The 27,161-nt window shown below is 42.4% G+C and overlaps 1 protein-coding gene across 12 annotated transcripts; it reads left to right on the top strand.

Annotated features, from left to right (window-relative positions):
- The first annotated feature begins 1,592 nt into the window (after window positions 1–1,592).
- LOC118538070 (uncharacterized) lies at window positions 1,593–26,190 on the top strand. Of its 12 annotated transcripts, none has more exons than XR_013450398.1 (6): window positions 11,070–11,181; window positions 11,692–12,501; window positions 17,020–17,101; window positions 21,185–21,259; window positions 23,278–23,387; window positions 24,213–24,743. XR_013450398.1 is itself a non-coding variant. In XM_078079111.1 (5 exons), the coding sequence occupies exon 5, from the start codon at window positions 24,660–24,662 to the stop codon at window positions 25,446–25,448; it is 789 nt and encodes a 262-aa protein (XP_077935237.1). In that variant the 5' UTR covers window positions 1,813–1,931; window positions 17,017–17,101; window positions 21,185–21,259; window positions 23,278–23,387; window positions 24,213–24,659; the 3' UTR covers window positions 25,449–26,190. The 12 variants fall into 12 exon arrangements, 9 of the variants coding, with proteins under 9 accessions (XP_077935253.1, XP_077935242.1, XP_077935237.1 ...); XR_004918442.2 differs by having other exon boundaries at window positions 17,017–17,101; XM_078079111.1 differs by lacking the exons at window positions 11,070–11,181; window positions 11,692–12,501 and adding an exon at window positions 1,813–1,931 and having other exon boundaries at window positions 17,017–17,101; window positions 24,213–26,190.
- Window positions 26,191–27,161: the final 971 nt, after the last annotated feature.

The following is a 27,161-nucleotide window of genomic DNA, read 5'->3' as shown; positions in this document are numbered from 1 at the left end:
CAGCAGTTTTCTCTCTCATATACAAGAAATATACATCTACTTGGAGTAACTACTTCATGTAAGTTGTTGGAACATAAACTGTAACCAGCTATCATATCTCCTATGAATCTGGTAATGATGAATTTGAAACTCTTTCTCTTGAATTGGTGTTCCTCAAAAATTTCATGATTTTTAGTGATCTATTTATGTTTAGAGATGAAATTCTAGATGGATCAGATCAGTAATGAGAGTGTAATTGCTCAGCTCAAGAAAGAATTCTGATTCTGGTGGTTTAGTCAGTCATTCACGAAATATCTATTGAGTGCCTACTATACGTCAGCCACTGTTCTAGATGTTGTTAGTGTGAGTAAGAGAGAGAAGGTCCTCATCTTCATAAAGCTTATATTCTACTGAAGGAGACAGCAGGTATATAAACAGGTGAGCAGACGGGAATATGCCAGCTAGATGGTCCTTCCTTCTGGATATTCAGAGACTTGTTTTCTGGATGTAATTTATGACATTTACATTCTTCAATTTCTCAAGAATGCAAATATCTGAACTTTACTTTTTAATTTGATTAGTGGATTCAATACATATTTATTGAATACATTCTCTGCCAGACACTGCTAAACACTGGGATATGATGGTAAGTAATAGCTCCATGTGCCTGCGTAGAGTTGTACAGAGATGAATTGGGTCCTTCATAGTTGCCCTTGGGAGGAATATTACGTGTATATCTCTCTAATAATGTTTGAAAGTAGACAAGTGTGTCTATTTAGGAGGCCAGCTAATTAAGGGTGATAGTGGAGTGTAAACACTGGTGAAGGTCAAGTAAAGATTGGCACTGGGTCTTGAAGAACCAGTATGACCTGAATGGCCCGGGTGGCAGATAGTAGGTAGAGGGGAGGGAGAATATTCCAGAAGGGCAAATCCTGGAAAAAAGATCCAGTGTCAAGAACAGACAAGAGGGGCGCCTGGGTGGCTCAGTCGTTAAGCGTCTGCTTTCGGCTCAGGTCATGATCCCAGGGTCCTGGGATCAAGCCCGGCATGGGGCTCCCTGCTCAGCGGAGAGCCTGCTTCTCTGTTTTGTGTTCCCTCTCTCGCTGTGTATCTCTGTCAAATAAATAAATACAATCTTAAAAAAAAAAAAAAAAAAGACAAGATTTCAGGGGACCAATAGGAATTCACGTATGACAGAGAGAATGTGAATAATAGCAGAATAAGAGAGATTTCCGGGTGAGGTCACTGTGTGGGGGCCTAAAACGGAAATCTGCCCATTATTCCCACTAAATAGTGGATCATTGAAGATTTTTTTTTTAAAGATTTTATTTATTTATTTGACAGAGAGAGACAGCGAGAGAGGGAACACAAGCGGGGGGGGGGGGGGGGGAGGGAGAAGCAGGCTTCCTGCAGAGCAAGGAGCCCGATGCGGGGCTCGATCCCAAGACCCTGGGATCATGACCTGAGCCGAAGGCAGACGCTTAACGACTGAGCCACCCAGGCGCCCCTCGTTGAAGAGTCTTAATCAGGGGCTATTTTTTAGCAGATGGAATACACACACTAGCGCCTTGCTGGGGCAGCCCATTCCGACTCCTACCCAGCACTCTCTCCGACCCTAACGACCCCATCTACAGTTTTCCTGAGGGATAAGGTGGTCCCTCTGTTGCCGGCAAAGGTAATGGGACCTCAGGCACTTGGCTGGGTGTGGAGGCAAACCAGGCCCCCGGGATCGCCTTCTTCGAGGGCCCCATCGAGACTCTCCTCCCGCTTCCTAGAGAAGCGGCAGAAGGATGCGCGAGACGAGGGGCGAGGAGCCGCTGGTGACGCACTACCGGCCGCGCCGCTGCCTTTCCGGCCCGGGGGTGTGGGTCGGGGGGTAAGCCTGTGCCCTGTGCTCGCGCGCACCTGTGGGACCGTAGCCGCCACCCCGCGGGGAGTCCCCCGACCTCACGGTGAGCGGGCGGGGCCTCAGGGAGGGGAAAGGGGTGGCTCCGGGCGCCTTCGGCTGGGACGTTGGGCAGCAGGCTTGTGTAGGAAGCCTGCCCCGGCCCCGCTGTCCCTCGGACTGCCGTCTGCGCGCGCGGCCCAGAACTCCCAGCGGCCTCAGCACCGGGCCCGGCACAGAGCAGGCGTCTAAGAAGATGGTGGAGTGAATGAACGTATGAGTGATGACTGCGTGATGGATAGATGGGTAGATGATCCAGAGCTAGGACCCGTGTTCGGCAACGAAGTCCCGGGGCTCAGAGTTCTCGGTCTGGATACCAGCTGCTCCCCCGCAGTTAATCGTGCAGCTCAGAAACTTTTTTAGGGACCGTCGTACGAGGAACCGGCAGTAGTATAAAGCTCACTAGGTGGCGAGTCTCGAGTGTCTGAGTATATAATTCCTGAGGCTACAGAGGCTGTTGCTTGATCTCTAAAGTTGGACTGTCTGGTGGTCCCTGCCTTCCTTTCTTTACAAGGTTCAGTTGACAGCATGTATGTGATAGCACGTATGGAAACGTTAATGTCTTGCAACAAAATTTTACTGTGCATAACCTGCCAAATAGTACGCAGAACGCAGGGGCGGGGCTACAGAATGAGTGACGTTGGAGCCTGCCAAAGGGGAGATGCTTCCAGGGTAGTGATGGAAGATATACATGTGAGCAGATTTTTGGTGATAATTTAAACTATACTTAGTGCTAAATAGCACTCTTTGAAGCAGTTGGGCTAATTTATTTAACCCTCATAACAACGTATTATCTGTAGTTTTTAATGAGGATATTGAGGTATGGAGAGAATAGATAGATGACTAAGGACACGTTGCTACTTCGTGGCCCAAGGCTGCAGAAGAGAGAGACCCAGTGTGTCCTGCAGCCTGGATGAGTATGTTACTTTTGGCCAACTGACAAGCCCAAGAAGGGCTTCAGAGAGGAATACATTTGAGTATGGTCTTATTGAAGGAATTGTGGTTTCAAATTCGTGAAAAATCCCACCTGGCTTACCCATAATCCTTTAGCTAATTATTGAGAGGTAAGGAGGTGGCAGGGAAGAGAAAGCTTACAAGGTAAGAGGAGAGAGCTAGCTCCTTGTTATTCTTAACAGGATTAAGCTATTAAAAGCTTCTTTCCTTTTTCCTTTTACCCTTCTCCATAATGCCTATCTCTCCCACAAACCTGGATTCATACAGATCCTTTTATCATCTTAAGATCACTGACAATCAGATTATTCTACACTAGGCGTTGGTGGAAAAACCTGTACCTTCCTCTCTGGGGAATTTATAGACTAGGGGTCAGTACACTATGGCCCACAGGCCAAATTTGGTCTATCACCTGTTCTTGTAAAAAAAAAAAAGAAGTTTTACTGAAACACAACCAAGCTCATTTGTTTACATATTGTCTAGTTGTCTTCAAACTACAGAGGCAAAGTTGAATAGTTGTGACAGAGAGAGACCATATAGCCCATGAAACCTAAATTACTGATTTTCTAGCCCATTACAGAAAAAGTTTGCAGTTTGACATAAATTGCTGACAGCTCAGATGATCCACAGTTGGAGGAGAGGTTTGTCACCAATATGTCCTTTCTTCTCCGTAGATTTTAGTATCAAACATAATAATGCCTGGCCCCTGTGGAATGCCTGCCATGGGGCAGATATCTTTATAAATGCTTTACTAAATTAACCCGTTTAGGTAAGGATTCACAGAATGTTAAAGCTGAAAGGACTCATGGATATTATCTCCCCCCCTCCCCCATGGATGTTATCTAATTTGTCAGCTTTTTCAGATAAATAGCTGGTCATGTAGGCCCATTCACAAAGGCTGTGACAGAGCAATTTCCTGATTCCCATTTCAGTCCACTTTAATCTTACTCGAATGAGAGGCCAATACCATATTTATTGGATCTGGCATTTTTGTTGTCGTTGTTGCTTTTGTTTCTGGCTTTTTGGTTGTTGAAACTGGTGAGCAAGGACTGTCATTTTTTACATGATTATTTCTCTAACTATAAAAGTAATACATGGTTATTGTAGGGAAAGTGAAATATATAGATGAGTATAAAGGACAAAGGAAAGTAACCCGTTAAATGACCTAGGGATCAATGTGTTAACATTTTGGTGGATTTCTTCTGTTCTTTGTGTGTGTTTTGTATATATCCACGTATTAACAATAGTTCCTGTTTATTGAATGTTTACTTAGTGCTGGTATATGTATGCATATTTTTTATTTTCGTGTTTTGTATTCTGTTTTAACATACTGTATTTTCTCATGGATATTCTTTGAAAACAAAGGGTAAGGAACTCTAAGTCCTGAGAAGGAAAAGGTGTAATTCATTCATAAAAAGGATGTTTAAAGAAGCAAATTCTCCCACAAAACTACCTCTTGTATTAAAGATGTGAAAGACCCAAATATATACATTCATCCTGTTGCCTCACGCTGCAAGGCTGAGGGTTAGTTGTGCAGCTCACCAAAATGATCTTTTTAAGGTCTGTTCTTCCAGAGTATAGCTCTTATTTAACAACCATTACATCTACATATCAAGCCAGATTGTTCCAATTAGCCAGTGAGATCCAGGATTTTGAGAGCTGTTAATATGTACGTGAGCCTTTACTGTAGCAGAGTTAAAAGATGTGCCTTTGGGAATTTTAGATTATTAGTTTCATTCGTGAGCTAAGGCAGGAGCCCTGAGAATTATGTGCTTCATTTCTCTGCAGATTCATTGACTAGAAAGTTCTCCAGTGCCCATACACAAAAGTTTGTGAAGTTGCCAGATTCCTCTCCTCTGCCCCAGCCTCACCCCATCCCAGAGCAGTAATCATCTTCCTCTGTAATCATTGAGAACCAGACATTGTTTTTTTTTTTAAAGATTTTATTTATTTGTTTGAGAGAGAGACACAGCGAGAGCGGGAACACAAGCAGGGGGAGTGGGAGAGGGAGAAGCAGGCCCCCCGCGGAGCAGGGAGCCCGATGTGGGGCTCGATCCCAGGACCCTGGGATCATGACCTGAGCCGAAGGCAGACGCTTAACGACTGAGCCACCCAGGCGCCCCGAGAACCAGACATTGTGATAGCGCTGGGAATTTTGTGAACAAGACAGATAAGCCCCTTGACTTCATGATACCTAGGAGACCAGCAGAGTGAATCTTAACCAGAATTTACATCAAAATCAAGCAGGCATTTAAATAATTTTTCCAAAATCAAATTTATGTAATTTTCACTTGTTCCTTTTTTAAAAGCTTTTAATTTTAATTCCAGTATTGTTAACATACAGTGTTATATTAGTGTCAGGTGTACAATGTAGTGACAACAATTCTATACATGACTCAGTGCTCATCACAGGTGAACACTCCAATTCCCATCACCTATTTCACCCATCCCCCCTCCTCCCTCCCCTTTGGTAACCATCAGTTTGTTCTCTGTAGTTAAGAGTCTGTTTCTTGCTTTATCTCTTTTTTGTTTTTGCTTGTTTGTTTTGTTTCTTAAATCCCACATATGAGTGCAACCATATGGTGTTCGTCTCTCTCTGACTTATTTCACTTAACATTATACTTTCTAGCTCCATCCGTGTTTTTGCAAATGCAAGATTTCATTCTTTTTTATGGCTGAATAATATTTCATTGTGTATATATACCACATGTACTTTATCCATTTATCTATTGGTGGACCCAGGCTGTTTCCATAATTTGATTATTGTAAATACTGCTACAATAAACATAGGGGCGCACGAATCCCTTTGAATTCGTGTTTTTGTATTTTTTTGGTAAATACCCAGTAATGTGATTATTGGGTGGTAGGATAGTTCTATTTTTAACAGTTTGAGGAACCTCCACACTGTTTTCACACTGTTTTCCACAGTGACGGCATCAGTTTGCATTCCCACCAACAGTGCACAAGTGTTCCTTTTCCTCCACATCATTTTCAACACTTGTTGTTTCTTGTGTTTTTGATTTTTGATTTTGTATTCTATTTCAACATTCTGTATTTTCTAATGAATGTCTTTTGAAAACATGATTTTTAATAGTTACAAAATCTATCATATTGATTTGCCATCAATGTTTATTTGCTTGTTTTACAATTATAGTAACAGTGTGATCTTTGTACATACATTTCTGTGCCCATCTCTGATCGTATTTTTTCATTTTTTTTTCTCTGATTACAGAAGCTATTTATTCCTACAGGAAAACTTTGAAACATTACAGAAAAATAGGCCCTAACACAAAAGTTTACCATAATCCTATTCTCCAGAGATGGTCATGGTTAACATATTCTTATGTTAACCATATTACATATTCTTAAGATTAGAGTTAGTTTTTAAAAAAGAAAGCATGTTTTAACATACATATGCGATGTTATGATGTACTTTAAATTTTAATATCCTCCATTTTTTTCATTTACATTGAGTATAAGTATTTTTCCAAATGATCACATATTTTCATTTTTAATTATCTTAATGTCTATATAATTTCCACCAAGAGGAAGTACCATAATTTGCTAAGCCTCAGTGTCCATTGGTAGAAAGATTGTGTTTCCCAATAACATTGCAGGGTCTTTTTTTTACAGGTAACAAAAGAGTTCAGCTTTTTTCTTCTTTGGGAAGTTACTTTTTTTTTTAAAAGTAGGCTCCACACCCAGCATGGAGCCCAATTTGGGGCTTGTACTCACGACCCTGAGATCAAGATCTGAGCTGAGATCAAAAGTCAGATGCTTAACTGACTGAGCTACCCAGGTGCCCTGAGATGTTACTTCTTTATGAGAAAGTTCTAATAGAATTACTAGATCAAAGAATATAGGCATTTTATAGGCATCCTGATGACTTTGAGAATCTTCTGAGATACCCTGTAGGTGTTGTATATACTTAGTATTCTTTTCTGAGTTCCTGTACTCACAAAATGATGATCCCAGTATTCCAACTGCAACTCAATTTACAACTTTAAAACCTGATGTATATTGCCAGATTATCTCTAGAAGGATGATACTAGTTTACATTCCCACTGCTTGTGTATGAGAAGCTCTCTTTCCCCATACCTTTGCCAGTCTTGACTTTTAACACTTAAAAGAAAATCTCCAATTTGTTTTTTTTTTTGTTTTGTTTTGTTTTTTAAGATTTTATTTATTTATTTAACTGACAGAGAGAGAGAGACAGCTAGAGAAAGAACACAAGCAGGGGGAGTGGGAGAGGGAGAAGCAGGCTTCCCACCAAGCAGGGAGCCCGACACAGGGCTCGATCCCAGGACCCTGGGATCATGACCTGAGCTGAAGGCAGCCGCTTAACCAACTGAGCCACCCAGGTGCCCTGAAAATCTCCAATTTGATATAAAAATAGATTCTTTATTCTTTTGGTTTCCATTTCTTTGATTACCACCAAGATGGTACTTTGTTTGATATGTTTATTGGCCTTTCTTTTGTAATTTTTGCTCTATATGTTGTATTTCTTATTTTTTTATGAATTCATCTTTTTTCCTTACTCTAATAAGTCTTTAGGTTCATCTACTTACTCCTTGATGTATAAATAAAAAAATACTTTTTTTATTTTTTAAATTTTTATTTATTTGACAGTGAGAGACACAGCGAGAGAGGGAACACAAGCAGGGGAAGCGGGAGAGGGAGAAGCAGGCTTCCCACTGAGCAGGGAGCCTGATGCAGGGCCCAATCCCAGGACCCTGGGATCATGACCCAAGCCGGAGGCAGACGCTTAATGACTGAGCCACCCAGGCGCCCCAATAAAAAATACTTTTCTTAGATTGTCATTTAATTTTATTTGTATTTTGGATAGAGAGATTGTTGCTTTTCTGTGATCAGAACTTTTATCCAGTTTTTTCCTTTGTGGTTTGTGTTTTTTGCATATTGCTTAGAAAAGCCAATCCTAACCCTAAAGTCAATCATTTCTTAATATTTTATTTTGTGGTTTCATTTTTTAAAAAAATATTTTATTGGGGGGTGGGAGGATGGGTTAGCCTGGTGATGGGTATTGAGGAGGGCACGTTCTGCATGGAGCACTGGGTGTTATGCACAAACAATGAATCATGGAACACTATATCTAAAACTAATGATGTAATGTATGGGGATTAACATAACAATAAAAAAATTAAAAAAATATTTTATTTATTTGACAGAGAGAGACACAGCGAGAGAGGGAACACAAGCAGGGGGAGTGGGAGAGGGAGAAGCAGGCTTCCCGCTGAGCAGGGAGCCCGACGCGGGGCTTGATCCCAGGACCCTGAGATCATGACCTGAGCCGAAGGCAGACGCCCAACGACTGAGCCACCCAGGCGCCCCTGTGGTTTCATTTTTTGTATTTAACCCTTTAACCAGTTTAGATTTATTTTGGTGTATGGTGTGAGGTAGGAATCTCACTAAGTGTTTTTTCCAGGTAGTTAAGCAACAGTTCCAACATAATTTTAAATAATTAATTTTTTATGACTAGAAATGCCAATTTTATCACATTAAATTCTTTTATTTATTTCTCTCAGGGGATTAGTAATCTCTAAAATCAGAAGCCAGAGTTAAACTTCCTTTTATTTTATTTTATTTTATTTTATTTTTTTTTTAAAGATTTTATTTATTTATTTGACAGAGAGAGAGAGACAGCAAGAGAGGGAACACAAGCAGGGGGAGTGGGAGAGGGAGAAGCAGGCTTCCCGCGGAGCAGGGAGCCCGATGTGGGACTCGATCCCAGGACCCTGGGATCATGACCTGAGCCAAAGGCAGACGCTTAACGACTGAGCCACCCAGGCGCCCTTAAACTTCCTTTTAATATGTAAAGTCGTTGTTGAGGTTTTCCTAGCCACACTCCTTTGATGTTTTTATCTGTTACTCCCAGGATGTTAATTACTCTCTTCATGACACCTCTCTCCTCTATTCCAGATATGTATGCCTACTTCCTGTTTGGATATTTGAAAACTAAATGTATCTTCTTTCTCCCTAAACCAGTGTTCCCATTCTATCTAAAGGTTGCTGTCATCACTCAAGCCCCAAACCGGCCAATTATCTTGACTTCTCCCTCTCCCTCACACCTCTCCCCAATATTCATCCAATCCTGTGGATTCTGTCTCTTAGTTGGTCCAGTCTCCTTATTGGACTGCTGAAACAACCTCCCAGGGGGTCTTCCAGCCTTCACCTTGCCTCCCCACCTTCCACCATTCATACGGTTTCCTTTGCTACGGGCAGAAGGATTTTTTTTTTTTTTTTAAACAGCAGATATACTCATGTCACTTTCCCCCCCAAACCTTTTCATATTCCTTTTGTGGCTTTCTACTCACTTTAAGGTAAATTCCTTAAAATGGTTCTCAGGGTTGTATTTGATCTGGCTTTTGCTTGCCTCGCTTCATGTCTTATTTTTGGTGCTTAATACTTTGTCTTACTGGATCTCTCTAATTTTTCCAAAATACTGAGCTTGTTTCCTTTTGTATGTTCTGTTTCATATCTCTGGTATATTCTTTTCTGTCTTCACCTGTTTCATTCCTATTTACCTCTTTTTCAGGGAGGCTTTCTTCCTCAGACTACATTAGGTTCCCTCTGCTCTACGTTCCTGTATCCCATATTTCCTCTTTTGTAATTCCCATAATTGTAACTACACTTTAATGTCTTTGTTCAGCTGTAATGTAAGTTCTAGGCAGGTGGGGGCATGTCTGACTTTTTGTCCACTGTCTAACTCTGATTATACTGAAACCCCACTCTACTTCATGGTTTTCTGTAGGATTGTGTGGTGGATTCTTTGTATGCTTATAGGTGGGGGAGGGGCAGAGGAAGAGGGAGAGAGAGAAAATTCTTAAGCAGCCTCCACGCTGGGCTCGATGCGGGGCTGATCTCAGAACCCTGAGATCGTGACTTGAGTTGAAATCAAGTCAGATGCTTAACCCACTGAGCCACCCAGGAGCCTCCCAGATAGGATCCTCCTAAACCTTTAAAACTCAACACAGAGGCGCAGACTTTGATGAGAAGCCCATAGTACCAGCCTTATTAACATACTTCAGCAGACTCATGCCATTCTTATATGCCTTCTGAGCTCTTGCTGTAGTAAATCATCTTTCTGTCTTCCTTTTTCCTTGAAATAATGCTGCTGATTCTACTTCTCACTTCAGGGTTATGTGGAGAGACATTTTTGGATGAGCAGTTGTGATTTAACATTCCAGACACCAGAAACTCTGTACTATTTTGTGTAACTTTCTTGTAAGTCAAAAATTTTTCACAATATAAGTGTGTTTTGTTTTGTTGTGTTTTGTTTTGTTTTTTAAGTAGGTTCCACACCCAGCGTGGAGCCCAATGCAGGGCTTGAACTCGTGAGATCAAGAGTCGGATGCTTAACCAACTGAGCCACCCAGGCGCCCCTTTTTTTTCTTTTTTAAACTGCAACCTGCACTCTTAATGTTGAACTGTGTCTGAAGAAAAACTGTTTAGTTGATCTGACACCTAGAAGAAAAGGCAATCAGTATATCTCTAAGTTGTACAAATAGAGTTCCCTAACTATTGTCCAGCTCCTTGGCATATAGTGGAGATGGGTGGATCAAACTTAATGCATTAGCCTTGCTATGAGGCCATTTCCCTATGCAACTTTTTTTTAAAAAGATTTTGTTTATTAGAGAGGAAGTATGTGCATGCAAATAGGGGAGGAACAGAGGGAGAGGGAGAGGGAGAAGCAGACTCCCCACTGAGCATGGAGCCCGATGCAGGGCTTGATCCCAGGACCCCAGGATCATGACTTGAGCCGAAACCAAGAGTCGGATGCTTAACCAGCTGAGCCACCCAGGCGTCCCTCCCTATGCAACTTTTGATTATGTTAATTGACCTTTCATATAGATTGTTGTATAAAGACATGAATACTTTTATCTACTCCATAGGTATCTTTATCATTATAAATAACATTCTGGTTTGTCCATCCAGCGCTTGAGTGTTTGCTAGTATATCAGTCTGGCTATCACTTTTTACACAGCTGACAAATGGAATTTGTGAAGCTAGAAGGCTGGAAGCCAACCATGATTTCTGCTGATGCAGTCACATTGCTATCCGAACAGGTTTTGTGTGAATTACTAGATAGTATCCCTAGGCAACAGTTCTTTCTCATTTTCCTGTTTACCGGGACAGTGATATCCCCTTCCCCACCTTTTTTTCCCCTATGAGCAGGGTCCCAGTTTTCCAACTCTGAAGTGTTTTCCAATCAAAACAAAGAAAAGATTTGCGGATGTTGAATATGCAAGGAGCTGAAGAGAGAGAGCTTGGAAGAGAGGTTTGTCCAGGTGAGTGAGCAAGGGAAAACCAATGGGAGAAACAGCGGGGCTTTGGAAATTTTACAAGAGAAATGACTGAAGTTCAGGAAATAAAATTACCCTTTTAGGGATGTTGGGGGCAGATGTGGGTGAGCATCTCCTGGGGCCAACTTTTCTCCGGTATTCATTTTGTCTCATTTCCAGCATTTACTTTTACATTCTCCCACTGTCCATGTTTCTTCTCTTGACCTAATCTTAGCTTGCTATTGTTTGTTATTTTCCCTTTATTTCTATTGTCTCTGGTTCTCTGGCTTCCTAAGTGTCTGTAGATGCCCATTCCATGGGGTTCCTTATTAATGGTGAACCTTACCCTGATACAGATCTCTTCCACCACTTATAATTAAATTACTTGCTCCACTAGCTTTTATTGGCCCTTGTTTATATGGCATTATTGAGATATGTCAGAATTAGACCCCTATAACCTCAGGGACTTCCACTCTGTCCTGCACAAGAGATACTCATTCTGATGTTTTCTTTCAGATTTGATGGACAGGTCTGTTCCAGAGCAGGATGTCTCTGAAATTAATTCACCGGGGATAGTAGCAAAGAGATCACCAGAGGATGCAAACCAGGATTCTATATTTGAAAAAAAATATGCATGTGAGAGCATGAAGGAAAACCCTTCTGGAGAGGTTCCTGGACCATGCCTTTTTCAAGAAGGAGGTTTGGGGGAAATAACTTTTATCCACAAGGAAGCATCTCCTGAAACAATTAGCCAAGAATATAATTTTGAGCGAAGCTTGCTCTTGACCTCCAGCTTTGTTACACATCTCAGGGTTTCTACAGAAGAGAGCCTACATCAGTGGGAGACAAGTAGCATACACACTAATGAGATTTCAGACCAAAGTAAATGCCCAACTCTCTCTACACAGAAAAAGTCTTGGGAATGTAATGAATGTGGAAAAACTTTTACTCAGAGCTCATCCCTTACCCAACATCAGAGGACTCATACTGGAGAGAGACCCTATGCATGTGAGGAATGTGGGAAAGCCTTTAGTCGCAGTTCCTTCCTTACTCAGCATCAAAGAATTCACACCGGAGTAAAACCATATGGATGTGAGCAGTGTGGGAAAACATTTCGATGTCGATCATTTCTTACTCAGCATCAGAGAATCCATACTGGAGAGAAACCTTATAAATGTAATGAATGTGGAAATTCCTTCCGCAATCATTCACATCTCACTGAACATCAGAGAATTCACACTGGAGAGAAACCTTACAAATGTAATAGATGTGGGAAGGCATTCAATCAGAACACACACCTCATTCATCATCAGAGGATTCACACTGGTGAGAAACCTTATTTATGCAATGAATGTGGCTCTTCTTTTCGCAAACACTCAAATCTCATACAACATCAGAGAATTCACACTGGGGAAAAACCCCATAAATGTGATGAATGTGGGAAAACTTTCCAAACAAAGGCAAACCTCTCTCAGCATCAGAGAATTCATACTGGAGAGAAACCGTATAAATGTAAGGAATGTGGCAAAGCCTTTTGTCAGAGCCCATCCCTTATTAAACACCAGAGAATTCATACTGGAGAAAAACCCTATAAATGTAAGGAATGTGGCAAAGCTTTTACTCAGAGTACCCCACTCACTAAGCACCAGAGAATTCATACAGGGGAGAGACCCTACAAATGCAGTGAATGTGGTAAAGCCTTCATTCAGAGCATTTGCCTCATTCGGCATCAGAGAAGTCACACTGGAGAAAAACCCTATAAATGCAATGAATGTGGGAAGGGCTTTAATCAGAATACCTGCCTCACTCAGCATATGAGAATTCATACTGGAGAGAAGCCCTATAAATGTAAAGAATGTGGGAAAGCCTTTGCTCATAGCTCATCTCTTACTGAACATCACAGAACTCACACTGGTGAGAAGCTCTATAAATGTAGTGAATGTGAGAAAACTTTCCGCAAGTATGCACACCTTAGTGAACATTACAGAATTCACACTGGTGAGAAGCCTTATGAATGCATTGAATGTGGAAAATTCTTCAGACATAGTTCAGTCCTTTTCAGACATCAGAAACTTCACAATGGTGAATAACCCTGGCATTCAGGTTATGACAGCTTCTCTAGAAAGAGTGACTAGGAATCTGGCGGGAGGCGGTGGGGCAGGTAGAGTTCCTGGAGGGAAGGATGAAGGAACATCGACTATTATACTCCGAAGAGTATTTCCACTTACGGAGGCGGGAGCTTGGAGAATGCAGAGCCTACTCCAGCTGGGCATCTGGGAAGACAGGGTAGAAAGGAAGTTCTTGCTCTCCGGATAAATCCTTGCTGCCTGCCACTCCTCCTTCCCCCTGTGACTCTCATGCCTTGAGGTGCCATTTGTTAAGTTAGCACTTGTGTTTCCCTTACTGCACTCCTGCCCCAGCGTCCCACCTGTGTTCTCTGGCCAATAGGCTGAGGTGCTTTCCCAGACATTCAGTGTGAAAGCAGCAGCAGTGCTGAGGTGGTGCTAAGTAGCCTCCCAATATCTGAGGCTGCTCTGAACATGCCATCTGTTAGAAGTGGTCTCGTGAAGGGGAGATGGAAATAAGGGAAAACAAAGAATCCTTATTCATTCATTCAATAAATAAGGGGATGGGTGGCAAGAACTGGGCTGATGTCTACAGATAGAAGAAGGCTTTCTCAGGGTAAGGGAGATCTTTCCTGATCCTTTCAAGCTGGAAGGCAATTTGGGGCCAAAAAGGAAGTAGGAGGTCAAGAGAAATTTATCTTGAATGATGCCAGTTTGTGGGAAGGGAGTCAGATCTGCTCAGAGGGCCAGGAAGAAGAAGGGCCAACCTTTGTCCTGGAGGAACACTGATTCACCCAGGAGGAAAGTGGTTTGTGCTAGACTGCTGGTGCTGAGGCCCAGAGCAGGAAGCCTGTGTTTGACTGAGCAGGTCACCTACATATCCCAGCCTGGACTAAGGTGTACACCTGTTTCTTAAAAGTTTGCTTGGGCCATTGGTTTGTAGGGTCCAGGGGAGAGAGACCCACCAGGATTAACTATGTCCAAACAACGGTTAATTGACATTTAGGGAGGAGAAACCATTAGTGAAGAGAGAAGACAGCCTTTTAGGTTGGCTGGAGTTGGGGCTGCTGGACCAGTCCTTAAGAGAGTGTTGGCCATTGTAGCAGGGAGGCCTAGGCTTCATGTAATTATGCCATTGGTGGCTCTAAGCAGGTGTGTTAAATTTCAGATACTTCTATTTTTATTGGGACTATCTTATTCTTGGATATTTACCCTTCCCTGCAGGTTAGGAGTATCTAGGGAGACACTTTCACGGAATAAATTTGGAAAGTGTTCTAGAGAGAACTACCTCTTTTTCAAGTCCCTGAGTATTGAGATAGTACAGTTTGCTACCATGATGGTATTTTATTCTTTTAAGAGAAAGGGCATGATTTTTCCTTTATTTCTTTACTCCCTCTCATGTTCTTTACTGCTACTCAGAGCTTGAGCTCTGAGAGATGAGGTGAGGATTGCCTTTGCTATTTGGAATAGTTTCTATGCCCTGAAGCTTATATGGTTTTTAAAATAATGACTGTTAAAAAACAAAGTCCGTTGATTCTGGAATGATTGGTTACCTAGAACTCAGCATTAATTTTTTTTTCCAGAACAGCTATCTTGTAAGCATTCGTTTGAGCTATTAATTACCATTAATAGGAACGTGGCAGAAACATCACTGTCTTCCTCTGCAGCTGTGAAGATTATATTCTCAAAACCTGCCACAGGGCAATTCATAATTGAGTAAATTAATACCTTATGGACAAAAATAACCCTTAAAACTTGATGTTCATGATAAAATTATAGTACTTAAAGGAAATACTGATGTATTTGTACTTTCTAAGTGAAAATAACACTATAGAATTCATTGCTGGCACACAGTAAATGTTCAATAAATATTTGTTGAATTAATATATTTTAATCAACCTGTGCCCACCAGAAACTTTAGCAACTTCCTGATATGTAGGTATTTAGAGTAATATTTATACACTACTGTTGTTAGAGTTCTTTTTTTTTTTAAAGATTTTGTTTATTTATTTGAGAGAGAGAATGAGATAGAGAGAGAGAGCATGAGAAGGGGGAGGGTCAGAGGGAGAAGCAGACTCCCTGCTGAGCAGGGAGCCCGATGCGGGACTCGATCCTGGGACTCCAGGATCATGACCTGAGCCGAAGGCAGTGGCTTAACCAACTGAGCCACCCAGGCGCCCTGTTGTTAGAGTTCTTGAGTTGAGATTAGAATTGGGAGGGTTTTCTTAAGGAGGAAATGGGAACTCTAAGGATGAAAGATCTCTCGAAGTTCTTGTTAGAAAGATTTTCCAAAAATCCAAAAATGTTTTAATCCTCAGGCTAAGAGTCTGATACCATTTTCACTTCCTGGGAAAACAGGAAGGAAAGGAATTTGTCATCTTGCTACTCTCCTCATCCCATAGTCTCACACTTGCAAATATTTGCTCCCAGTTGTTGGCCAGCCAAGTGCCCAGTCAGGCCAGCCCCAAATCTTGGAATTGCTTTTGGTCGGTCTTTTACTCAGTCTTCATATCCAAGCAACCACTGTATCCTGCTTACATCTCCTAAATATGGAAGCCATCTCCACTGCTTTTGCTTTAGTCCACTCCCCAGTTTATTTCCTAGACCATTTTCCTATTTTCCCAATCAGTCTTCCAGTTGCTTGCCCCATGAGGCCGTCTTTCACATTTCTTCTGGATAGTCTTTGCAAGACACAACTGGCAGCTCTATTATCTCAGAATATCCGAGGCCCTTAAGAGGCATCTAAAGCTCCTCCACAAAAATTAGATAGATAGATAGACAGATAGACAGATAGACAGGTAGATAGATAAAGCTCCTCCACTGGCCCATGCCTCCATCATCACTCTCTGCTGCCTTCCTGCATTGCACACTGTTCCATAGTGCAAATTCCTGTGATTCCATATCATTGCTGGACTCAACTTTGGCACCTTTTGCATAGACTGTTCCTATTGCCTCGATTGCCTGCCTGCCTTCTGCTTGCCTGGAAAGCTCCCATGTGTCACTTAATGAATGTGCTCAGGCAACATGTTTGAAGCTGTCTCTGACCTCACATGTTTTTTATTTCTGTATTTTCTTATCTTCATTTTATTTATGTTACATTGTAATGGCTAGTTTCTAAATCTTTCTCTTCCCACTGAACTATCAGCTCTGTCAAAGCAGGGGCCATGTGATATTTATTCATCTTTGTATCCACAGTCCCTGGCACTTCGAATGTGCTCAGTAAATATTTATTGAGCTCAACTAAAATACTGAGTCAGACATTTCTCCACGCCTACCTGCAGGTTGTGACTTAGGTCCACAGTTGCCAGCAGAAAGGAGGTATGGAGGGGATATGAGTGTGTCCATGAAGTGTTTGCCAGGTGCAAGCATTCTGAACGTTTCCTCAAGACACAGATTGTGTGGTTGTATTAAGCAGAGGGCCCCTTAAGGAAAAGTAATATTTTGTAGCAAAAAACCCCCCTTGTTTTGTTACAAATTAGCCATTTAAAATGTCCCATCACAGTTTAACAAAGTACTTTCAGATACGTTGATGTCAGGGTCAACAGGAAGAGGCAAATGCTTGCCCCTGTAGCAGCACTACTATGTCAGCTGGAATATCCCTGAAGTAAGAAGCAGGAGCTGAATCCTGATGCTGGTCTGGCAGGAGAGCGATTGAGTTTAGCAATCCCAATGTGGAAGCACTTCCTGAGCTCATGGCTTTCCTTGGCCCCAGATGATAAAGAACTGGAATGTGTTGCTTATTCTCAGTGTGCTGAAATTTAATTTGTGATTTCAGAAGGACATGGGATGAGGCCACATCAGATCCTCAAAACAACAGTAGAGAAAACAGGTGGTTGGACTTGCCCAAGGTCACACAGCTAGTAAGTGTCATGTGAAATTTAAACTCCTGTGTCCTTTCTCGCTTTTCCTTCAGATTTCTCGTTATTGGTCATATTTCTGTTCCATGATGCCTCTTTAGTTGTGTTTGTTATAGAGTTGACCACATAGGACTCCAGTCTTGCCCTGCTTGTGAGGATGGGAGGAGCTCATTTTTTAAGACTTTAAGTAATCTCTACACTCAACATGGTGCTTGAACTCACAACCCTGAAATCAAGAGTCACATGCTCTACCAACTGAGCCAGCCAGGTGCCCCTGGGAGCTAATTTTAGGCCAAAAAGCTTTTTTGCCCTCAGACCTTCCTGTGTGTGAGTGTGAGAAATAAATTGGTTTTTGCATTTTGATTTCACCTTTCTTCCTACATAATGCAGAAGTCTAGCTTTGACCCCAGGTGTCTTCAGTTTCACTCCCCTTCAGCTACTGGCCACTGCAGGGCTTAGGTCACTTTAGTTTTGTGGAATGTTTTTGGTGTCCAGTGTTACCCCCGTCCCCCATCCTTTTTCTACCTCATTGAAAGAAGCTCAGCCCAAATTGTGTTAAGCCCCAGATTCATGTTTCTAGTAAATTGCTCTGCCTAGGGTACCCCACTCTAGAGTTCCTACACAGCAGAGCCTGCTGATTTAGATTTTTTGAAGCTTAAAAGTTAGGGAAAAAATGATTAGGCCTAGGCTCTCTGGCCTGTGGGATGTTAGGGGGTGGGGGTGGGGTAGAACTTGCCATCTGATTGCAAAGAAGTGCTGAGAATATGACACTTGGTAAAAAGCAAGGTGAGCTCAACATTATTGTTCCCTGGCATGTCAGCTGACAGTTCTACAAAGGGTCCTCTTTTAGCTGAACAGGATTAGTGATGGCCTTAGTCTGGGGCATCTCCACTCCTAATTTCAGCCTCCTCAAGGGGCTTCATTTTGGTAAATTGCCAGTCTGGAAGTTTGAGCAGATAACTTCTCTGCTGCATCTCATTCATTTTTTCAAGTATTTACTGAGGGCCCCTTATGGATTGTACACTAGGGATATGGTAAGCAGACAACTCTATTTCCCAGAGCTTGCACATCAGTAAGAATGCCTGGAAGTGGATCAGGTACCCTGCTACCCTCGCCTTCATCCCGGGAATACACTGTCAAAGAGGAGCCTGTATGTGCAAGTATTCCCTGAGTGAGTCTCGGCAAGATCTGAAGTTTTGCTGCAGTGGAGATGAGGGCCTTGAGGACTGGCAAGGTCCCTTGAAGCCAATGCAGAACAAAGAAGACTGGAGCTGGAATTTGCGGAGCATGATAGGACAAACATTTACTTAACTTTTTTTAAGTGCGGGAAGGTCTTAGTAATTACATATATTAATCTCATTTAATCTTCATGATAACCTTCTGAAATTTGGTGCCATTATTTATTTCTGTTCTGTAAGTCAGCGAACAGGTACAGAGAAGTAAGTAACTTGCCCAGGTTTACACGCTGATAATCTGGGACTTAAGTTGAAAACAGAACTCTTTACGTTCTTAGGGCCAGTTGTTGAACAAAGAACCTAAAGCAGAGGGTGTTTGGGGTTCCTGTGAAGAGGCCAATTTTCTGGCAGGTGAGACTGTAAGGAAGGTTGAAGCCAGCTTTGTGAAACCCTTGGGAAGACCTCCAAAAGGCAGTGACATGGAAGAGTTTTTAGGAAGATAAATGTGGCCAGGTTGCAGAATGAATAGTGAGAGCGCCTTGTGGTCGGCCACCAGTCTCCCTCCAGTTCTGTTTCCTTACTCTGGGAAGGAGCGCGGTGAGGTGGGTTTGCGGGCTGTTTCTGCAAGGGCGGCTCCGGTGTCGGGCTGAACCCCGGAGCTCCGGGCCGGGGAGGAAGCACCGAGATGAAGCCGCTCCCGCCTTCCTAGAGAGGAGACCACAGTGTTCTGACCGTGGCGCGGGCTGCTGACGTCACGCCGGCGCGGAGGGGACCGGCTGCGAGCCGCCCGGGGGCGCCCCGACGCCCGAGTGCCGCCAGGTGTAGCGGGAGGCCCTCGGGAAGCACCGTGTGTGTCGAGTGGGCGTGCTGGGCTGCCACGGGCTGGTCTCGGAGCCGGGGCCGGCCGGCCGCAGCGCCTCTTCCCGGAGCGCGGGAAACTGGAGCGAGGGGTCGGAGCCACCTGGCCCTGGAGAGGGAAGGGAGAAGCTTGTTCGAGAGCTCCGTTCTGGGAGTCGGGAGACCTGGGTTCCATTTGTATGTACTTAAGGGAGGAAGCGAACTTCTGATGGCTTCAGTTCTCTGATTTCCAGAAGCAAATGCTATTCCTTGCTTTGCCACTTGACAAAGTTGCGCGGGTTGAATGACTGTATGTGAGAGTTACCAACTTCCTTTAAGCTTTTATTCTCCTCTAATAGTAACAGTACTTTAACAGCTGATACTATTTATTGAAGGCATTTTTCTAAATACTTCCCATGTATTATTCACGCATCATCACAACCCTATGAAGCAGTTATTATCTACGCCATATAACATTTGAAAAACGACCTCAGAAAGGTTAAATAACTTACCCAAGATCACTTGGCTCATAAATCTAGAGCAGGGATTCAAACCCAGGGAGTCCTGGCCCCAGAGCCCATGCCGTAAGACAAAATGTAATCAGAGCATCAAAACAATGGCAAGTGCTACAGTACAGCCACGTAAAGTTCTTTGAGAATGTTGAGAAAGGGCCTTGCAAGTCAAGAAAAATTATCCATGTGTAGTGGTTCACATTTGAGCTGAATATTAAAGTTGAGTAAGTTTGAAAATAAGTAGCTTGTTCAGTGTCAAATAGGGGGTGCCAGTGTATTGGGATGGATTAGACTGGTTGCCAGCCTTTTAATAGTGTTCTTTCCTTTCCGTTCAGAGGGAGTTCTTAAAAGTTTTCCTCCTAAGAGGGGTTCTTAACATCTTCCAAAAGACTCCCCCTGTCCTTTCTTGGAGATTCTGCTTTACATAGATGCGGTCTTATTTTCCTGAAATTCCTCTGCCTCTGATTGTAAGATAACTGGAAAGGAGTTTCCTTAATGTTGACTCAGCCTATTCTCAGAAGAGCTGACCTCACTGTTTGACACATAGTACCTGCGCAGTTAGTATTTTTCAGATAAACGAATAACCATCCTCAATCAAAGATGGACTGGACTTAAGGCTTTAGCTCTTTTCCCATGTGTTTTTAGAATCAAAGGATCACAGAATGTTGGTACTAGCTTTCCACTTCCATTTCACAGATAGAAAACAAATCACAGATAAGACCAGTGACTAGCTTTAGGTCATTGAACACGTTAGTGGCGAAGCCCAGACTCGAATCCAGACTTCTTGACTCAGGCCAGTGTTTGTTCTAATGTCCTCTACCGTAGCCCCAGTTTTTGACTTTTGAAGTCAATGGCTTTTCCAGTCGGTTTGGGGAGGCCTTTGGCTCCAACTTTATCTTTTTTTTTTAAATTTATTCTTTTTAAAGATTTTATTTATTAATTTGACAGAGACAGCGAGAGAGGGAACACAAGCAGCGGGAGTGGGAGAGGGAGAAGCAGGCCCCCCCGCGGAGCAGGGAGCCCGATGTGGGGCTCCATCCCAGGACCCTGGAATCATGACCTGAGCCGAAGGCAGATGCACAAGGACTGAGCCACCCAGACGCCCCTCCAACTTTATCACTTGGGGAGGAAATTTCACCCCAGGATAGTCCTTAGGAGCACCTGCCTTTGTGCATTGTCAGGTCTCTTGGAAGACAGCCCACTCACTCATTTTTGTCACTGGTGATACTTTTTTTTTTCAGATTTATTTGAGAGAGCGCATGTGGGAGAGGGATTGAGTCTTAAGCAGACTCTGGGCTGAGCTTGGAGCCCAATGTGGGGCTTGATCTCACCACTCAGATCACAACCTGAGCCGAAACCAAGACTCAACCACTTACCCAACTGCACCACCCAGGCGCCCCATGGGTGATACTCTTTTAAGAAAATAATGATATTCTTCATTCAGACTTAAAATTGTTATTTGGTTAGGGATTGGCTATTTCTGAGTTCCTCTGAATTCAGAATAGGAAGGAAGTAGGCTGACAATTTATGGGTGCTTTTTTTCTCCTCCCTCCATGCCTCAGATTCCTGCCCTTCCTTGAGAGAAACCCCCAGGAGACAAACCAGTATCGCTTGTGTTCCTCACAGCTTATCTCTGGGTAAGTGAAATCTAACTAGAGCGCCCAAGATGGGTTGTTACGGGGGTGCTCATTCTGAAGTGGTGGCAGACTTATAGTGGGACCCACCAGTGACCACTACACCTAAACCCTGCAGAATGAAAACACAGAACCACCCAGAAATAGCCCCACCTTATTAAAATCAGAGTGAGTGTGGCCCATTGTGGAAGCAGGCAACAGAGTGAGTGGCTATAGGACAGATCAGAGAATGTACTAATTTTATATCACATGTACTTAAACTGTAGCAAGAATAGCTACCCCCTGTGCAGTTACCTGGTAGCTGGTCACTGAACTGCTAACTCTAATGCCTAATGATGCAGCCATGAGATGTGGAAAACTGGTGGGAAATTACTGGACAACCCATCGCAAAAGTGATTTCAGTGTTTCCTCAGAGAATATGAATGCACTCCTGGCTCTGTTGGAACAAGAGCCTAAGTAAGAGCAACTTCATTGTTACTGGGCATCAGAAGGCAACATGGAACTTGGGGATCTGTTAAATTCAGTAAGAATAGTACTGTATGAACTGGATTCTTAGGCTATGGAAACTCTGTGAATGGATTGTGACCATTTATGGCCTGAAGAATTCAGTCTAGTTTAATATGTATGCATAACATATGTACGTGTGTGTCTGTGTATGTGTGTATGCATTGAGAGATGCCTAGAAGAAAAGGTCATCAAAAAACCAACTGTATTTTCACTGGGTGGTAGGATTTCAAGTAATTTCCTTTGTGGACTGTTTTTTAGAATGAGTATGCATTCTTTGTATGGTTAAAAAAAAACTTTTTGAGACAATAAAAATGAAGGAAATAAAAGTGTGGTTAGAGTTTTGGTTTTATGTTTAGCTATTTAAACCACCTGGCATTAATTTTTGTATACAGAAATATCTATCCTGGGGGCACCTGGGTGGCTCAGACCGTTAAGCGTCTGCCTTCGGCTCAGGTCATGATCCCAGGGTCCTGGGATCGAGCCCCGCATCGGGCTCCATGCTCTGCGGGAAGCCTGCTTCTCCCTCTTCCACTCCCCCTGCTTGTGTTCCCTCTCTCGCTGTGTCTCTGTCAAATAAATAAATAAAATCTTTAAAAAAAAAAAAAAAAAAAGAAATATCTATCCTGGAAGTTTATACATTAGATAGATGCATTCAGGAAAAATATTCAATATATTTAACAACCAGTGCAGTATAGTGCTGTCCAATCAGATCAGTCTCTGACTATAGATAATTTGTGCAGATACACCAGTGTATACCAACGAACTCTTAGCCAGGGTAGATCCATATGTACCAACAAGAAATGATCTTGAAGACACATTCTTTAGTGGAACACAGAACCTATAGAACAATTTTATGTAGAGAGAATCAAATGATGTATGTATAAAAATATGTGGAAAAAAGACTGAGTGAATATACTCCAAACTTAATAATGATAATCTCTGGGAAGGAAATGGGCTTGTATGGGTAGGGTGGGATGGTGATAAAAAAATGACTAATTTATCCTATATCCTTCTGTATTATCTAAATATTATAATGTGAGGATCTATTCACGTGTAATGTGTCAGTGTCTCCAGCACCATCCAGGGAAGATGTTGCTGATGTGTGGCACCTGAATATCTGTTCTCAGATTCTCTGTGCCCTTATTCAGAGCATCAGGGTTTCAAAGTCTGATGCCACTAAGATCATCTAAGTATTTCTCTTTCTCCAGTTCTAACATGACAATGATTTGGTTCCCATATAGTTTTTCTGTAGTAGAGAGAATGTGTCAACCAGCTGGACATTGAGCATATAAATTTTTCATTGTAGATCAGTAAAGTGACTGTTTTCTACATCATTTTGTGAATTTGATAGTGTACATCAGATTCTGAAGCACTTCATTAGTGTCAAAGGTGAGGGCCAGATTCTGGACCATGATGCTATAGTCAAGTTACTGTCCAATGGGAATCTCTTCCCCAAGGACCACCCCATCCTATTTTTCCTCTAAACAAAACAATGATATCTTACTTTCTTTCAGTAAGCAGGGCTCTAGTTTTCAAACCTAAAGGTCTTCCAGTTGGACGCAGAGGGAAGTGCTACAGATGCTGAATGTTTTGGAGAGAGAAGTCCAAAGAGACACTTATCAAAGTAAGTGAATAGGAAGGATTGGTGTGATGGACCTAGTAAAAATTACAGCCTGGATAACCTTTTTTTTAAAAATTATTTTTAGAGACAGGGGGAGGGCAGAGGGAGAGAGAGAATCTGAAGCAGACTCCCTCTATGGGGTCTGGGAGGGAGCCCGACATGGGGCTTGATCCCAGGACCGTGAGATCATGACCTGAGTTAGAGTCAGGGTGCCTGGGTGGCTCAGTTGGTTGGGCGACTGCCTTCGGCTTGGGTCATGGTTCCGGGGTCCTGGGATTGAGCCCTGCGTCGGGCTCCCTGCTTGGCGGGAAGCCTGCTTCTCCCTCTTCACTCCCCCTGCTTATGTTCCCTCTCTTGCCGTCTCTCTCTCTCTGTCAATTAAATAAATAAATAAAATCTTAAAAAAATAGTAAAAAATAAAACCAAGAGTTGGACACTTAACCTACGGAGCCACCCAGGAGCCCCTCCTTTGAAATCTTAAAGAGAAACTCTAATTGGCACTAAACAATGATACAAGCTTGTATTTTCTCAAGCAGCACGAGCAATATATTGCTTACAGGCAACCTAAGGAAATATAATTACTCTTCACCTAGTTTTTGAGGAGTAGAGACTGTGGGTAGGTAGGTAGTTTTCCCTAACACTAATTTACCCAAGATTGGTATACTTATCCCTTTCACATTCTACTATTTATCACTCTGGATGATTCTAAATTACCTGGATTCATTTTTAGTATTTAAGTGTGAATCAATCATGATAGGGAATTTTATAGATTTCCCAATATGTGTCATTACTTCATCTCTTCTCCCTATTATCTCATCTTTTCTCCAGGTCATTGTGATCTATCTCAATTACTGAGAAGAGGATAAAATCAAGATTCCACAATGCAGGTCCCCTGTTCTGCACAGAGGACATTTTCCTTTTAGATTTTTTTTTTTTCCCCAGACAAGATGACCAAGCCTGATGCAACAGTGTTAAATGACTTGTGGAAGATGTGCAGGGTCAGAGAACCTGGTCATCTGGGTTTGCGTTTGGAGAAGGTAAAGACGCATGCTGAAGAAGGAAGAGAAGGGGTATCCTGCAGGAATGCCCAAGGGGACGGTACATGCACACATATACCCAAAGCTTTCCTAGGACAGAGTTACTGTAACCATAATCATCTTTGAGAATGTTCCTTGTAAGTGTCATGAATTTGAGAGTTTCCTCTAAACCTGAACCTACTGGACAGACGTTCCTTGTGTTACAGGCAGCACGAGTTCCAGCCAGATTTCACTACAAATGAACCCTCAGAGACTTAACATGCAGAGGAAACCTTCAAAGTGTAGTGAATGTGGGAAGTTCTTTACTCAGAGATCATCTCTTACCCAGCATCAGAGGATTCACACAGGAGAGAAGCCCTATGTATGTAGTGAATGTGGAACTTGTTTCCGTAAACAGTCAAATCTTACTCAGCATTTGAGGATTCACACAGGAGAGAAACCTTATAAATGTAATGAATGCGAGAAAGCCTTTCAAACAAAAGCAATCCTTGTCCAGCATCTGAGAATTCATACTGGAGAGAAACCCTATAAGTGCACCGAGTGTGGCAAAGCCTTTTGTCAGAGTCCATCCCTTATCAAACACCTGCGAATTCATACTGGAGAGAAACCGTATAAATGCACTGAATGTGGCAAAGCCTTTAGTCAAAGCATTTGCCTTTCCCGTCACCAGAGAAGTCACTCCGGAGATAAACCTTATAAGTGTAATGAATGTGGGAAAGCCTTTAATCAGAGCGCATGCCTCATGCAGCATCAGAGAATTCATTCAGGAGAGAAGCCTTACACATGTACTGAATGTGGTAAAGCCTTCACTCAGAACTCCTCCCTTGTTGAACATGAGAGAACTCACACTGGAGAGAAACTTTACAAGTGTAGTGAGTGTGAAAAAACTTTCTGCAAACAAGCACACCTTAGTGAACATTACAGAATTCATACCGGAGAAAAACCTTATGAATGTGTTGAATGTGGGAAATCCTTCAGGCACAGCTCAGCGCTTGTTCGACATCAGAGGCTTCATGCTGGAGAATAAAACTTGGGATATAACCAGTGTGGAAAGATTTGTATGAAAATGCCATTTCCCCCCCTCTCCAAAATTCTTAGGAGTTTAAGACTCAGTCTTCAGCTGGGATGAATGTTCTGTATGTTGAGCAAGACGCAATGTGTCCTGAAAGTTAAGAAAATAGATTCAGAACTAGATAGTCTTGAGTTTGGGGACTTCTCTGCCACTTAATGGGAGTAAGACTGGATCCTCTCTCAGCCTGTTTTTCCCATCCTCCTCAGAAGAATAATGAGGATACTTACTAGGGTTGTCTTGAGAATAAAATGAGTTGTATGTAATAAATAACTGCCATTAATTGGTTTTGAGTTATAGATGTTCCAAACATATATAAATCTAGCTACTGAAAACAAGCAAAGTTCAGCATTAGTTTTTGGTTCTCAATGTGTTTAGGAACTTTTTTTTTAAAGAACATTCTTGAAATTGGGCTATGATTTCATGCTTAATCTACAGAAAGTTATTTAAACTATGTCTAGATTTAAATAGAACACAATTTAAGACCAGTTTATCCTTGAGAAAATTCAGATTTAAACAGAGAAAAAAGAAATTATTGGGATTTCAGTGGACATTGTGAAGTGTACTTCTGGGTACCCTGAAGAGCTTTTTTAGATTTTGATATCTCCCACTGTTGGATCTTACTTCACTTCAAGCTCTAGACCTCTCTTTTCCATGAAAAGGGAAGCCTCGCTGACACTAAATAAAAACTTGTGTTGTAGGACTTTTGTGTGTTTGTGTTGCGGAGAGAAGGGGGGGAGGGGGTTGGTGAGGAGAAGTTATATGAAAATAAAGAGGGGTCGATATAGAAGAGAACATAAGCACGTTGATTAGTATGTGGCTGTACTTGTTTGGAATTTGTAACTAAATAAAGAAAATTTCACTTAAAATAGAGTTGGGAGGCCAGAGGGAGGAGCTCACACATACCACACCTTGCAGCCCTTTGCAGAACCAACAGAAAGAGCCATACCTTGCATTCCTAACAAGAAGCCTACTTTACTAACCTCCAGCAGGAAGAAGGAAGATTATCTCCTGGCCTGACAACAGCCCAGCCAATGAGATCGTCACAACTCAGCCAATGAAAAGCCATTACATTTCAAACTCCCAGTGCACTCCAATGCACATTTAGTTTATAACAACTCCTCCAAATTCCCCCTTTCCTCTGTAAAAGAGCAGTCCCCTCCTTTGTTCTGACTTGCTTTGTAGTAGCTTGTATGTCCTGAATTGCAACTGTCTACTATTCTCAAAATATACCCATTATTCTGGTAAAATAATTGTCTTTTATTTTTAAGGTTGACAAATTCTAGAGCACAACACGAAAGGGGGCCTCTTAAGGGAAAGGAGGGCAGGAGACATTGATTTCAGGTCAGCAACTGGTACTACTGACCAAGGACTTTCGGTTTATCTTCTCATGTAACAAGAAGTCCAGAGGTCGCAGTCCGTGGCTGGTGCAGCAGCTCCTCGAGGCATGCTATCAGGATCCAAGTGCCTTGAATCTTTCCACTGTACCACCCAGAGAAAGGATCTGCTTCCCTTAGGCCAAAAAATGGCTCCGATACTCCTAGGTTTCATTATGTGCTCCTGGATGTAGCAGGATGTAGCGAGAAGGACAAAAGTTTGTGCTTGCCAGATCTGCTTTCTTGTATCAAACACCTGGTAGCTTAATTAAGCAGACTTCTACTTGTATCTCTC

The sequence above is a fragment of the Halichoerus grypus genome, chromosome 1, assembly GCF_964656455.1.
Source record: "Halichoerus grypus chromosome 1, mHalGry1.hap1.1, whole genome shotgun sequence".
Classification (NCBI taxonomy): domain Eukaryota; kingdom Metazoa; phylum Chordata; class Mammalia; order Carnivora; family Phocidae; genus Halichoerus; species Halichoerus grypus.
This window is presented reverse-complemented; position numbering and strand designations above follow the sequence as displayed.

Bases quoted from the DNA above. Each gene is read 5' to 3' on its own strand.
- LOC118538070 (XM_036095872.2), top strand. From the start codon at position 11,127: ATGTTGAATATGCAAGGAGCTGAAGAGAGAGAGCTTGGAAGAGAGGTT. The intron at 11,182-11,691 runs GTGAGTGAGCAA...GTTTTCTTTCAG, and splicing joins TGGAAGAGAGGTTTGTCCAG to ATTTGATGGACAGGTCTGTT.